Source organism: Aspergillus uvarum (assembly GCF_003184745.1).
Source record: "Aspergillus uvarum CBS 121591 unplaced genomic scaffold BO82scaffold_58, whole genome shotgun sequence".
NCBI lineage: Eukaryota > Fungi > Ascomycota > Eurotiomycetes > Eurotiales > Aspergillaceae > Aspergillus > Aspergillus uvarum.
In genome coordinates this window covers 84,034-96,679 of record NW_020291355.1, presented here as the reverse complement: position 1 = coordinate 96,679, position 12,646 = coordinate 84,034, and the positions used below count along the sequence as shown (strand labels likewise).

Sequence of the window (12,646 nt, the reverse complement as noted above, 5' to 3'; positions counted from 1 at the left end):
AATCGGATCCTACCAAAACACTTCCTGTGCTAATGCTGCTTGCATATCCAGGAACTGTCGCAAGAGGGCGCGGCTCGCGTTGGCCGCAACCTCTAAACTCAAAGTAATGCCTAAGGCTCGGCCGCTTGGATCGGCAATCCATGCCGCGCATCCAGTGCTCATCTGATGAATGGCAGCTATGCAGTACTGATATTGTAATTTCAATAAAGACGAGCGCAGGTAGACCTCTTTCTGGGTGAAGACCAGCCCATGGGCGCGAAGTAGGTGGAGGCCGTTGCTTGGTAATCGCAGGTTTCGATGCCACCCGCTCACTGCATCATCTAGTTCCCGAACGGTCTTCAAAAGCTCCACATCAGATGCTAGTGCGGCTTGAGGAGAGTACAATTTTCTGGTTATCTTTGATTGAATAAGGCTGAGCCTGAGGTCGGTAGGGAAGAAGAGTGCAAGGTTGCGATTCGTCGGCGTCTGAGGGCCGTGGAGGCCGAATTCCATGGCAATTTCGTCTTAATTTGGGAAGGTGAGATCACAGTAATCGTCGCAGATTGGGGGGGGCGGCCTGTTCTTAGAAAGATTTCCTTGTCGCAGACGTAGGCTAGCCAGAAGAGGAATCGACAGTGTAGGTTGAAGACAGTGGGTGATTTCTGAACATGTGTATGTAAATGGCCCTCAAGCGTAAAAATATGGCGGACCAAAGCCTGGAAGAGCAATTCAACCGAGCTGGGGCTGCTGAAGTGACCCAGTCGGTAAAGAGACTATACAAGAGATTAGTATCCGGGAAGCGCCTCCTAGAATACCTGCAAGGTAGGCACAGCATCTGTGAAAGAATTCTCCAGATAGAAAGCACCTCATTAATCTCTGAGTGCTCAGGAAGGAAATCACAACTGCGGGGTTGCGGCGGGCTTGACGTCTTGTCGAGAGCTGCCTTCGGAGCTAGGTTGCCCAAGCAGGTTCGATGCTAGAACAATCTGTGTGAATATGGTGTAAGCAAGCTTTATTTTGATGAACTGTGTTGAATTTGGGCGTGGAAATGTGAATACAAGAGAAAGCAGGACTGTGGTGGCTGAGCCTGGATATCGATATCAAGTCAGTTAGTAGAAAGTGGGCGGTAATCGCGACCGGTGCTGCTGGTTGTATTTAGAACCCAAAGTCAAGTGGTTACAATTGAAGAAGAGTATAGCACGAAGACCTGTGGTGGTAGCACTTGCGATGCAATACAGTGCAACCCGTTGGCCTGTCATACCCAGTAGAGTTTTGTACCTGGAGAGATGGGCCTGGATGAAAATTTGTATAAGACGTAGCTCGGCACATGCTGTGACTTCATACATAGTCTGAGACGTGATACACTGCTTGCACGAAAGTAGAACAGAGCTAGCTAAGGTGTGGTTGACATTAGTAAATGCTTCATATTTTTATAGTAGTGGCTTCGGTCAGCGGCTATATCCGAGAAGACTCGGAGATAACAAGGAGGGGCAGTCCTTCCGCCGCATGATTTTACCGAAGGCCAGACTCGCCTACCCGCATGTGGGGAGGGGGGCTGGCTAATCCTTCATGCACACGTCTGCGTGTCCCGAACAACAATGACATTCCAAAGCGGTGTTCTGGGCCAAGTTATTCATACCTTAGATCATCCTCGTCCACTCTTTTTCCTTCAGTGTCCCACTGCTGCGGGGTCGGCTATAGTGCCACTCGCTTGGTGCACGGGAGGAGAGCTAATCCCAAATGAATGATTGGTCTACATGCTTGATATCCTTGCAGATCAGCATTGAACATACTGGATTCGATAACAATACGGGCTTATATTTGATGTCACGTATGCATGTTCCCCTCCCGGTGGTGAAATAATATAAGCCCTGACTGACGGTGAAAACCCCGGATTCTCCAATAATTCAGACACGCACACTTCTCACTATGCTCCCAGTTTCTTCGACAGTCTTCAGCTCCACAGGCCTTCTCTACTTGATTGGGATCTGGGTTGCATCTCGTCTCGTCCGCGCCTTGTACAATGTCTCCCCCTTCCACCCCCTCAGCCACATCCCAGGCCCGAAGCTCGCAGCTGCCACGTTTTTGTATGAGGCTTGGTTTGATTTAATTCGAAGGGGTCGCTTCACTCACGAGATCAGGCGATTGCACGAAATATATGGTTCGTTGCACCGCTGCCACACTTAGTGATGTATCTGATGCCTAGAGACCAGGCCCGGTGGTGCGCATCAACCCAGAGGAACTGCATTTCAACGACCCCAACTTCATCGACGAGGTGTATTCTACCGGCGGGCGCACGCGAAACAAACAGGTTCATCATGTCACCTTTGCTACCGGACCTACCGCCGAGTCGATGTTCGCCACCATTGACCATAAACATCATCGCATCCGACGCGGCGCGATGAACAAATTCTTCTCGCGTGCACAGATTGCGCGGTTGGAGCCTGAGATCAAGAGGCTGACAGATCAGCTTTGCGACAAGATTATCCGACTCGGTAGGGTCATAAGCCATCTCCAGTGTGAGAATCTCGCTGAAAACCCAATTTCCAGGCACCAAGGATCACGAGCCACTCGATATTACCACCGCGTATAGCTGCTTCACCGCGGACGTCATCTCCGGCTACTGCTTCGGCGAGTCCTTCGGGTTCGTAGAGCAGGATGGCTGGGAGCCCAACTTCCGCGACGCCGTTGTGGGTCTATTGGAGACGATCTTTCTCTTTCGATTTATACCTGTAACCAAACTTATGGTACCCCTGGTCCCGTTCCTGTGGAGATGGCTGCCCCGATCATTGCAGGTATACATGGACGAGTCGACGGAGAAAATGCCGGCTCGCGTCCGCCAAGCGAGAAAGGAGTTCGAGACGGGGACCATCCCCAGCCGGCCGACGATCTTTCACGCCCTGCTTACCTCTTCATTGCCGGAGGCTGAAAGAACCGACTACCGGTTGACCGGAGACGGTTTGTCGCTGAACACCGCCGGGACGGAGACAACCGCCGTAAGTACCATCCTGTCAACATTTCTATCTGTTCCCTGTACTCAACAAATATGCAGTGGACCCTTACAGTCGCAACATACTACCTCCTGAGCCAGCCCGAGACGCTTGCGCGCCTCGTCGAGGAACTCCAAGCCGCTGACGCCACCAACCGAACGTGGAACGAGCTCGAGAAACTGCCTTACCTGAGCGCAGTAATTGCCGAGGCACTCCGCCTGTCCTACGGAGTCAGCCCGCGGAGCCCGCGGATCGCGCCGAACGAGCATCTTATCTATCGAGGACGCTTCCAGGGGCGGGAGATCGTCTACGACATCCCCCCCGGCACGCCCGTCGGCATGTCCAATGCGATCAATCACCATAATGAGGACGTGTTTCCCGAGTCGCATAGTTTCAGAGTGGAGCGATGGCTCGAAGCCGATGAAGCTGAGCGCCGTAGATTAGAAACGAGTTTGACCTCGTTTTCCAGGGGAAGCCGCTCATGCGTTGGAATCAAGTATGTGTCACTCCTGCTATAAGTTCAATTGGATGCGTTGGTGCTCGCTCACGCTCAATGCTAATGTCACTGACCACTAGTCTCGCGTACTGTAACCTCTACGTGGCGATGGCGGCCCTCGCGGTGCGAGTGCTCCCGCGAACGCAACTGTACCAGACGACCGTGGAGGATGTGGCGTACGATCATGATGTTTTTGTAGGAGTTCCGAAACGGGATTCGAAAGGGGTGCGGGTTGTTGTTTCAAGTTCTTCATAGAAAGATGAGAGTGAGGATTGGGCCAATGGCCGAATTTTCTTGTGTATTGCTAGACTCATGCATGCAATCATCCAGTAAGGGTCATTCCCATACCTTCAATTCAGAGCTTTGAAGTGCGAAAGATAGCACGATGTAACCACTACATACCAGTCCCTGAGCCTATTTAAAACCACCGAATTACTGGTAAGTTGGAAAACCGGCTGATGGAATCAATTGCTCACTCTATTTGTACAGTAGATTGAGCTGCTCAAGAGGTGGTCACGGTGGGGGCGGGGCGCGGCCGGGACGGACCGGCGCAATCATCCACCAGAACGACAGGCAAGCCATCTGTGCGAGTTGAGATGGGAAGGGTAATGTTGAATATTCCTGATAGCATTAAAGGGACTGCATTACAAAGAGTACTATAAGCCTAGAGATTCGCAGCCATTCCCACCTTTTCTCATAGTGTAAGTGTCATGTAGAGCCTGGGCATCTGCTTCCTATTTGTGTAAACACATTAGATGCTTTTAGCAGCATCTTGTATAGAGCTACATCAAACGGGGAACTTCTGTTAAATCACTGCTTCAGGTACCACACTCTACTGACCCTGCATGAATCTAAAACCAAACATCTAGATGCATACGCAGGGGGCTCCAGGATAGCCAGATGCATCTTCACCAATCAAGATCCCGCCATATGATATGCAAGATAGCCCTATCATAAACCAACCCTAGACATTTCCAGTCGAACAAAGATCAATCCTTATAAGGAGTATACACCATAGAGCCATCATGTATATCCAGCATACTCATCCAGAACACCTACAAGTCCACCACTCTCACCTCAAGCCCTCAAGCCCAATCCCGCTGCACATAAACTGCATCAAATATCCCATTTAACACCCCAAGCATACCCCCGAATCTCGACTCCAAGTCCCCCCCCAAGCCCACCACAGCACATCTCAACTCCAACATATCCCCCAAATGACGCCCCAATGACGTCCTACCCCGGTGTGCAGGCGCAAAAAGAAACAAATGCCGCGACTGGGACTCGAACCCAGAATCTGCACTCCACACCGCTAGCATAAGGCTAGTACGGGGGCTCTGCAATGTTAATACCACTACACCACCGCGGCTGTTGTTGTACAGTAGCACTCGAAACTAAATTATAGCCCCACCTGCCCTATTTGGTTTAGGTTGCTACGGCCCCACAGCGGGACTGTGGGGGCTAAGATTTTGGATCTTGATTCTGGGGGATGTTCTGCTGGGTTTGGGATACTTTTCGTATGTGTTTTCTGTCTGCTGGGGTGGGTTATGGGGGTGATGGGGTGAGAATGAGCAAGGATACGGGAAGCTGGGGGGTGTGGCCGGGGATGGTTGTGATGTCATTGGGATTGATGGCAGCGCCGGGTTGTCGGCTCGGGGAAAGGTTATGGTGCTTAAGCTTGGAGCATATCTATAGAAAGTCGATTATCTTAGATTTGGATTTGAGGAGACTTGACTCTTGCTCACGCATGTGACATACATTTAAGCAACCACACTCTTCTCGAACACTGCAAAATCTATGAAGCTAGGTTCTTCTTCTCGTAAGCGGTAGTTAAGCTACCTACATGGTTAGGTATAGTATCACAGCTTCCTTCGCCGTGAGCCACAATGCATCGCGAGATTTTCAACCTCAAGCCTTACTTCTATACTGGGTCTATCTTTCTCACAGTCGTCGTCGCCAGCAACTCCCAAGAATCCCTCCATATGGAGACATAGTTTCAGACAGCTCACTTGGTTAATGTATCTTATCTATGTGCTCTCTTTTGACCACGAAATGAACACTCAATATATTCCCAGGTTATAATTACAGCGTAGACAAGTCGTCCTCCACCGATTATGGCCCCTGGGGTAGCCTGGACGGCCCCACTCAAGCGATGTGGATCGACATGGTCCTCTCGGACCCACTAGAGGTGTGGGCCCTTACAGCCATACCATTGTGTTATCCGTGATTGCCGCACTTGCCGCACGGGCAGAGCAAACAGAAGAAGGGACAAGCAGAACTTTTCGCATCTTTTCCCTATGCGACTCCTGATTCTGTGACGGTCAGACTTCACACCAAGGGATCTGGCCATCAACTGGGGCATCGCACAACCCCGGTCTCTGTCTTTGGCCATGCTTCTTTAGCTACTTGGACCGGATCGTTAGAATCTCGTTTGCACTTCGGGTATCTCCCTCAACTCACCGAAGGACTACAAATTTCAAGGAACACCCATGCACGGCAATACAAGCGCACGGCAGCCTCTAGCGGTGCTCGAAACGGCGTTTTTCAGGTCACTGGAAGACAGAACATGTATGGCCCTCGCATCTATGCTAGGATGTCGGTACGGAATGTGGGCTCGGGGGCGTTTACAGAGTTGAAGGAGCCCTCTTCGACCGATGGTATGGGCAACTGCTTTAGCGGACAAGGTGTATACGGCTCCATGGAAGAGTTTTTGGAGGTTCTTCATTCGATCCTGGCAGATGACGGGAAGCTTCTCACCAGCTACTCGATTGCCCAGATGTTTCAGCCATAGCCCAGTATTCCCACCGGGCGATCAGAAGGCGGCCTGTAGCTGAAAAATCGAAGCTGTTGATGGGTCCGGTAACACATCTTGACATATCGTCATCATGCATCATCATCAAAATACCTACTACCAGGTAGTTAATAACTAGAAGCAGCTGCCGTGGAGGTTTGCTCAATTATTTTTAAGGATGGAAGTGATTGCACTTTGTTCACCCAACTGCGCCGATGGGCGTGAACCCTCGTGTGCAGACCCCAACCTCTACATCTAACTTAAGGCTTAGCAGGCTTTCCGCAATAGCCGACAACTGGCCCAGGCGGGGTCCAGGAGACACAGGGCCCATCTTTGAAAGGCGAATACTTTTATGACACAATCCTATTCTTGTGTTATGTAGATTTTACCAAAGATAGGATTCCCCTTCGGCCGCCCGCCGCTTCTTTAGGCCCTGGCAGCACTGTCTTCAGGGCAGTCTTCCATTCCTTAGTGACATCCTTTTACCCAGCTGCACTTCACCTATCTCATTCCGAGGACATTGGTCCACGCTTTGGCTTGCGCGCTACCATCAGAAACATCGGAGTGACCAACTTCTTCTCCCCTGCAACCCGATACGCATTCATCACCTGCACCATGTCCATGACGCGACTCCGGGAACCTGGGTCGAGGACGCCCAACATCTCACCCACTGTCAGGAAGTGACCCCCCCAGCGCGAGGAAAACAGCCGCAGAAACGCCGCCACGAGCCCGCCGGCGAGAGTCTCAACGGCTCCTCCCATCCACTTGAACGAACCGTCAATGAGCTGGTACCAGGGCAACAAGCCTGCGGCGGCGGCGACATCGGCCAGATCTTCCGCCGCGCGAAGCTCGAACCCGACCGCTCGCATGGCGTCAACGACCTCGGCGGTGGTCCGGAGATGCGGACAGCCGGCCACGCGTTCCAGGTCTCGGTGGCACGCGCGATGATCGGCGCGCGTGGCGTGATATCGGTCCGTCATGGCCAGCTCGTAGACGGCGAGGATGCCACCGGGCTTGAGGAGGCGAAAGACCTCTCCGTAGACGGCGGCGAGGTCCGGGGCGTAGCACGTCGCCTCGATGGAGTACGCCCGGTCGAAGGAGTCGTTCTCGAGATGCGTGGCGGTGAAGTCGCAGGCCACAAAGCGCACGCGGTCGGCCTGCCCGGCCTGCTGGGTCAGCCGCGTCGCGCGCTGCACCTGCGCGGCGCTGATCTCCACCCCGCAGATGTCCACCTCGGCGAAGCGGGCGATCTCGCGCGCCGGGCCGCCGAGGCCGGACCCCAGGTCCAACACCTTCTGGTCGGGCTGGAGGCCCAGTCGGAGGGCGAGATAATGCTCGTGACGGATCATGGCTTGGTGCACGGACTCGCCCGGGTAGCGACGACACACGTGGAAGGATGTACCCCAGGCCCACTCCATGAAGCTGCTGCCATTGCTGTAGTAACTGTAGCACGAAGGGGGTGGTGTTTCCGTGAGCGTTATGGCCGTCAGATACAACCAGGCCAGTTAGACTACTACTTACCTGTCTGCTGCTTGGGCTTCACTAGATTTACCACCCTAGATATGGTGTCAGAATTGGCATTTGTATCCTCGTCGCCCATTGGCGCTGAATCATACCGGTGGAAAGGCGCCTTGACTTTGACATTCTGGCATACCTGCCATTACGCCGGGGACGGACTGTTGCTGCCCTGAGAATCACCGGATATTTGGGATCCGACCTCCAGCAGTATATGATCCCGTCGTCCTAGATTTTGGGTCAATTAAATAACATTCTTCAAGGGGCCTCTAGAGAATTAACTGGACAAATACTCGTCGTGTGGCTTTAGAAGCTGGGGTCGATGACTTCAACACCGACCCGTGGTTCCGTCCGGTCCCCGTAGTATTCGCGTGCGATCAGCAACGAATTGGCCCATGGCACAACGATGATCGTTACATCCCGAGTGGATTCAATGAGAACGTGGACGAACTCGTAAACAGATGTTTACAACCGTCATTATGATCATGTGCGTGACACTTGGTACACTAGAGGTGCCTGTTAGTATAGTACTCCTCAAGCTCCGAGTTCTGCACTATTAGGAGCCTTGTGATTCGTAGCCACGTCTACTCGAGTCTTGCTCACCGATCCAGGTACTGTATATCGCATTCGATTCGACGAAGCACAAAGGTCCCTACAATAGGAGGATCTTGCTGGTGTCACCCGTCTTTCTAGTAGTAAGCTTCCGAGAAGGCCCAGTTTTGGTTGTGGATATCGACCAGCCCTTTGAATTGAGACAGCCTCGCCTACCGCGCAGTATTCTAACAACATCATGAATACTGAGGGTCACTACTAGATCAAGTACAATCTCATAATTGTTCTTACTGCAGAGGCTTACCGGAGTATCATAAACTCAGTGTATGAATAGTTAGTAGATGGCATCTATATTATCAGCACCAATAGCCGCAAACCCTGTCCCAGAAGCGAAGGACATTTCTACTTTACTTCATCTGGGAGAGACCCCTAACGCGACTGGCTGGCACTTCGGGTGGACGGTGTCTTGTCCCAGCGCGTAAGTCGTTGTGCACGCGCTTCTAGTCCTTCTCCGCGACGTGGCGCAGTCGTTGATCGCTGTCTTGGAGGGAAGGTGATGATACATATCCCCATCACCTCGCTGACATCCTTAACTGGATCGGGGTGTCCGCGGTGCTGACTGTGCTCCGCATGGCAGTGACGAGATTTCATTTCTTCGAGCTCCCCGGATCCAGAAACGCGTGTGATTTTGGTGACACTCAGTCTGCGTATGACCAAGCCTATGCCCAATTGCAGGCAGTTGCAAGCAATCTCTCCATCGCAGAATGTGAACTTTAGACAGAAGAGTCGCGATTAGAGGGCGAGCTCGCACCAAGCTAACCAAACAGACTTACTTTTCTCTTCTTACCTATCTCCTTTGTGACATCCGCGTTTGGGATGAACTTTCTACAATTTGGCCAGCGCTCTCTGAGCCCCAGAATCTGAGTGGTTGTCTCGGAGGTGCCGTTGTTGATTGTGTGTGTGGTTGTGTGTCAGCTTTATGGAGTGGAGGATTTAGATTCGAGCATTAGTCGAAAAGGGACTGGCCAAGGTACGCCAGGATCGTTCTTAACTCGTTTCACAACAAAATTTGACAAACAGTTGAGATGAGAGCACCGGCCTCACACTAGCGCGGTTTCGTGCTCAGTAACAGGACAGGTGAAGCTTAAATTGGAGGTGAGGGATATGAGGGTGGCGTCGACCCAGGGCCGGATAGAGGTCACATGATGTCCATCCGATTATCAGGCCCTCGGGCCCCTCTATCCCATTGTTCCATTTATAATTATCCCATTCTTGTTGAACGTGGCAGTGGTCAAGTGGAGGGTGAATTGGCGAGAAGAAGAAAGTTTGTGGATGTTGCGAACTAGTTGCTGTCTTTTGCCCCTGAACGTGACCTGCGGATAGGGCTGCGGCCCGTCGAGAGAGAGCAGAGCACAGACGAAGAGCAAAGATTGGCTTTGCCATATGAGACATTTTGATACTTAGTTAGGGTTCAGGGTTAGCTGAAAAATGAGAGCAACGAGTACCCGATTTCTGGGACCGAGCATTGATTTCCCCGGAAACTCAGCCATCTGTGACCGCCGCCGGGCCAGTCCCTGTCGATCATTTCTCAAAATTGAGCTTTTTGCACATCATCATATCCCGGGGGTTCGATCAACAATCTTCATGAACCATACTATCAAGCTCTTATGATTGTGCTGATTTGGCACTACATTGTCTTCACGGTAGTACCACGGAACTATAAAGACACCCGAATGTCCCTCAAAGTCCACCTTCTCCTACAGCGTTCAACCACCATCCTGATTCACCTTCGATCCCAGAAATCATCTACTTCAATATCCTCACCTTAATATCAACAGCCCATCCACAATGAAGGTCTCCGTTCTCTCTGCCCTCACCGTCGGCCTCGCTGCCGGTACCCTCGCTGCTCCCACCAAGGTTGAGCGCGACCTCCCCACTGTCACCGGTGTCCTCTCCGGCATTGGCACCAAGGTCGACGCCCTGGGCTCCGCCATCCAAGCCTACAGCGGTGGCGATGTGGCCAGCGTTCAGCAAGCCTCCGACAACCTGGTGAGCGCAATCAACAGCGGCAACAGCCAGGTTAGCGGCACCTCGGCCCTCAGCTCAACCGACGCCCTCGGCCTCCCCGGGCCCGTGGACACCCTGAAGAAGAAGATTTCCACCGTTATCAGCGATCTCGACAATAAGAAGACCTTGATTGTGAATGCAGGAAAAGGCGCCCAGACCTACAACGACTTGGCCGAGCAAAAAGCCGCGGCTGAGAAGTTGTCCGATACAATTGTCTCCAAGGTACCCGAGTCGTTGCAGAGCCTGGCTGGTACCGTTGCTGGTGGCATCTCGGATGCGATTGAGGCTGGTGTGAAGAGCTGGTCGGATCAGGCTTCCAAGGGCGACGCCCAGCGTCAGTCCAGCCCTGCTGCTGTTGAGACTGCTGCCCCTTCGCCAGCCCCCGCTGCCGCGCCCAAGGCTGCTCCCACCGCTGCGCCTGCTGCCGCTCCTGAGCCTGCTGCTAGTGACGCGCCTGCTGCCGCCCCCAAGCCTGCTGATAACGCGGCCCCTGCTGCTGCTGCCGGGGCTGCTCCCGCGGGACGCTGCGTGGCTCGGTATTGATCTGCTACCTGGTCCATATGACCCCCGGCCCAGCTCATCCAGATGAAGGACTTTGGCACGGAGATCTTTTTGTGAAGAAAAAGGAGTTGTGCGATACTCATTGGTTTTGTTGTGATTGTAATTGATTTTACTGTATGTGTCAGAGCCTTCCAATAAAGCTGATAATAGTTAGTCTTCCACGTAGGCATACTGCAGGGTCTCAGATAATGCCCGGTATTAAATGGGCACTAAAGGTGGCTATGGGCGCCAGACTCTACTTAGCGTCTTTCACAACTGTTTTAGTTCGCATTTCCCCACCACCTTCACTCGCTCACTGTCTTCAACGTCTCCTTGGCTCACTCAATTCCCGTACATCACAGCTCTCCACACATCATGTTGGATGCTCTAAGTAGACTTCTTGAGCACATCCACCTCGCTCCCCACGAGCGCCAGGTAAAAGAATACCTCGAAACAGCCACCAAAGGTAACCTGACCTCCTATTCATCTTTTTGTTCCCGCAGTACGTAGCTAAAACCTCGCAGGATCCATCCAAAAAGACCTCCAAAAAGTTCTCAAGCCTCTGAACCACCCATCATCTTCAGCAACATATCACCCGGCCTGCATCGAGGATGCCGACCACCAGCGCCGTACGCATCCCCACCCCTTCACCACTGCACCTCCGATACTAAGAACCGCAGATTGGACCAAACAAAGCCTAGAAGCCCACATCTCTAGCTGCCACCCCTCCTCCGCACTTTCTGACGAAGTAATCGACTTACTCTGGCGATGCTTCCACTACTACGCCTCCCACCCGTTCCCCAAAGAAGCCACGGGTGAAGTAATCGACTCCGACGCATTCGACCGCGCCGTCGCATTACTCGCGCACGGCGGGACCAGTCTCCTAGGCACCCAGGACGATGGCGGGTACTACTGGCGCAACCACGATGATACGCAGTACATCCGCCGCGCAAATCTCGCAAGAATGCTCCGGAGCATCGGCCATCCCGAGACAGTATCGCTGCCTCCAGCTGAGCACCAGAAAGACACCCCATCCGTGCTCAGCGACGTAGTCGACGTCCTCGCGACCACGCAGCCATACTCCATCAATCAGGCCCCATCGCTAGAGCGACTGGGCACCACTGCACGGGAGCTCCTGACAGAAGAACCCGCAACTCCAACCCGGTGGCGTGTGAGTCGGCGTGATGTCTCGCTTCTTGTCGCCTTGCTCCTTCAGTTGAGAGTCTCGCCGACTAGAAAATGGGATCGAACTCGCTATTTTGGTTGCTTCGCACCGTCTGACCCCGCGGATGAGCACTTGGATACCTGCCTCATTCACGGTATGATGCAAGAGGATAGGGACTCCGATGCAGACGAGCTCGCTGGCATAGTTCTCGACACTCTGGTGGGCTAGGCCACCCTCCCATCAGCATTGTACCGAGAAACCAAGCTAACAGAAATCACCGGCGCAGCCAAATCTCCTCCCCTCCTTCCACCAACTCTGGACCGTGCTATTCCAGCCTCCGTGGCCCAACTCTCAGGATGAGGCTATCATTCCGGACGCGACAGAGCACAGAATTCCCGCGCGGATACTCACAGCCCTGTCGCTCTTCCTTCCCATACCGCACATATCACCTGTGGATCCCGGTTCAACCTTCGGTGTGAAACCCATTTCATTCCAAGAGATCGGAATACCATCTACTAGCCCTACCTTCTCCGAGATGGCCCAAGCTGTGC

At 52.9% G+C, this 12,646-nt stretch overlaps 5 protein-coding genes and 1 non-coding gene across 6 annotated transcripts; 3 read left to right on the top strand and 3 right to left on the bottom strand.

The window, feature by feature from the left end:
- Nucleotides 1-9: 9 nt before the first annotated feature.
- BO82DRAFT_405427 (fungal specific transcription factor domain-containing protein) lies at nt 10-492 on the bottom strand (the record flags this gene model as incomplete). The annotated part of the gene is made up of 1 exon (XM_025639490.1): nt 10-492. The coding sequence occupies one exon, from the start codon at nt 490-492 to the stop codon at nt 10-12; it is 483 nt and encodes a 160-aa protein (XP_025488433.1).
- A 1,401-nt stretch (nt 493-1,893) lies between these two features.
- BO82DRAFT_343034 (cytochrome P450) lies at nt 1,894-3,793 on the top strand. Its single transcript, XM_025633605.1, has 5 exons — nt 1,894-2,140; nt 2,193-2,474; nt 2,530-2,975; nt 3,032-3,465; nt 3,546-3,793. The coding sequence occupies exons 1-5, from the start codon at nt 1,909-1,911 to the stop codon at nt 3,718-3,720; spliced, it is 1,569 nt and encodes a 522-aa protein (XP_025488432.1). The 5' UTR covers nt 1,894-1,908; the 3' UTR covers nt 3,721-3,793.
- Nucleotides 3,794-4,734: 941 nt separating this feature from the next.
- On the bottom strand, nt 4,735-4,834 carry BO82DRAFT_t260. Its single transcript has one exon. It is a non-coding gene; the product is annotated as a tRNA-Thr (tRNA).
- A 1,776-nt stretch (nt 4,835-6,610) lies between these two features.
- On the bottom strand, nt 6,611-7,961 carry BO82DRAFT_357479 (S-adenosyl-L-methionine-dependent methyltransferase). Its single transcript, XM_025636029.1, has 3 exons — nt 7,873-7,961; nt 7,778-7,812; nt 6,611-7,699 (listed from the first exon to the last, which is right to left on the bottom strand). Exons 1-3 carry the CDS (start codon nt 7,915-7,917, stop codon nt 6,763-6,765), a joined length of 1,017 nt encoding a protein of 338 aa, XP_025488431.1. The 5' UTR covers nt 7,918-7,961; the 3' UTR covers nt 6,611-6,762.
- Nucleotides 7,962-10,171: 2,210 nt separating this feature from the next.
- On the top strand, nt 10,172-10,738 carry BO82DRAFT_269581 (cell wall mannoprotein 1 family protein; the record flags this gene model as incomplete). Its single annotated transcript, XM_025630969.1, has 1 exon — nt 10,172-10,738. A coding segment is annotated over one exon (567 nt), but the record flags the coding sequence as incomplete, so codon positions are not given.
- Nucleotides 10,739-11,305: 567 nt separating this feature from the next.
- BO82DRAFT_422031 (uncharacterized protein) lies at nt 11,306-12,458 on the top strand (the record flags this gene model as incomplete). The annotated part of the gene is made up of 3 exons (XM_025640191.1): nt 11,306-11,396; nt 11,455-12,101; nt 12,147-12,458. The coding sequence occupies 3 exons, from the start codon at nt 11,306-11,308 to the stop codon at nt 12,321-12,323; spliced, it is 915 nt and encodes a 304-aa protein (XP_025488429.1). The 3' UTR covers nt 12,324-12,458.
- Nucleotides 12,459-12,646: the final 188 nt, after the last annotated feature.

Excerpts from the sequence above, each read along its gene's own strand:
- BO82DRAFT_343034 (XM_025633605.1), top strand. The coding sequence starts at position 1,909 with ATGCTCCCAGTTTCTTCGACAGTCTTCAGCTCCACAGGCCTTCTCTAC. Across the intron at positions 2,141-2,192 it reads GCGATTGCACGAAATATATG|GCCCGGTGGTGCGCATCAAC; the intron begins GTTCGTTGCACC and ends CCTAGAGACCAG. Across the intron at positions 3,466-3,545 it reads CGCTCATGCGTTGGAATCAA|TCTCGCGTACTGTAACCTCT; the intron begins GTATGTGTCACT and ends ACTGACCACTAG.
- BO82DRAFT_357479 (XM_025636029.1), bottom strand. The coding sequence starts at position 7,917 with ATGGCAGGTATGCCAGAATGTCAAAGTCAAGGCGCCTTTCCACCG. Across the intron at positions 7,813-7,872 it reads GTCAAGGCGCCTTTCCACCG|GGTGGTAAATCTAGTGAAGC; the intron begins GTATGATTCAGC and ends CACCATATCTAG. Across the intron at positions 7,700-7,777 it reads GAAGCCCAAGCAGCAGACAG|TTACTACAGCAATGGCAGCA; the intron begins GTAAGTAGTAGT and ends TTCGTGCTACAG.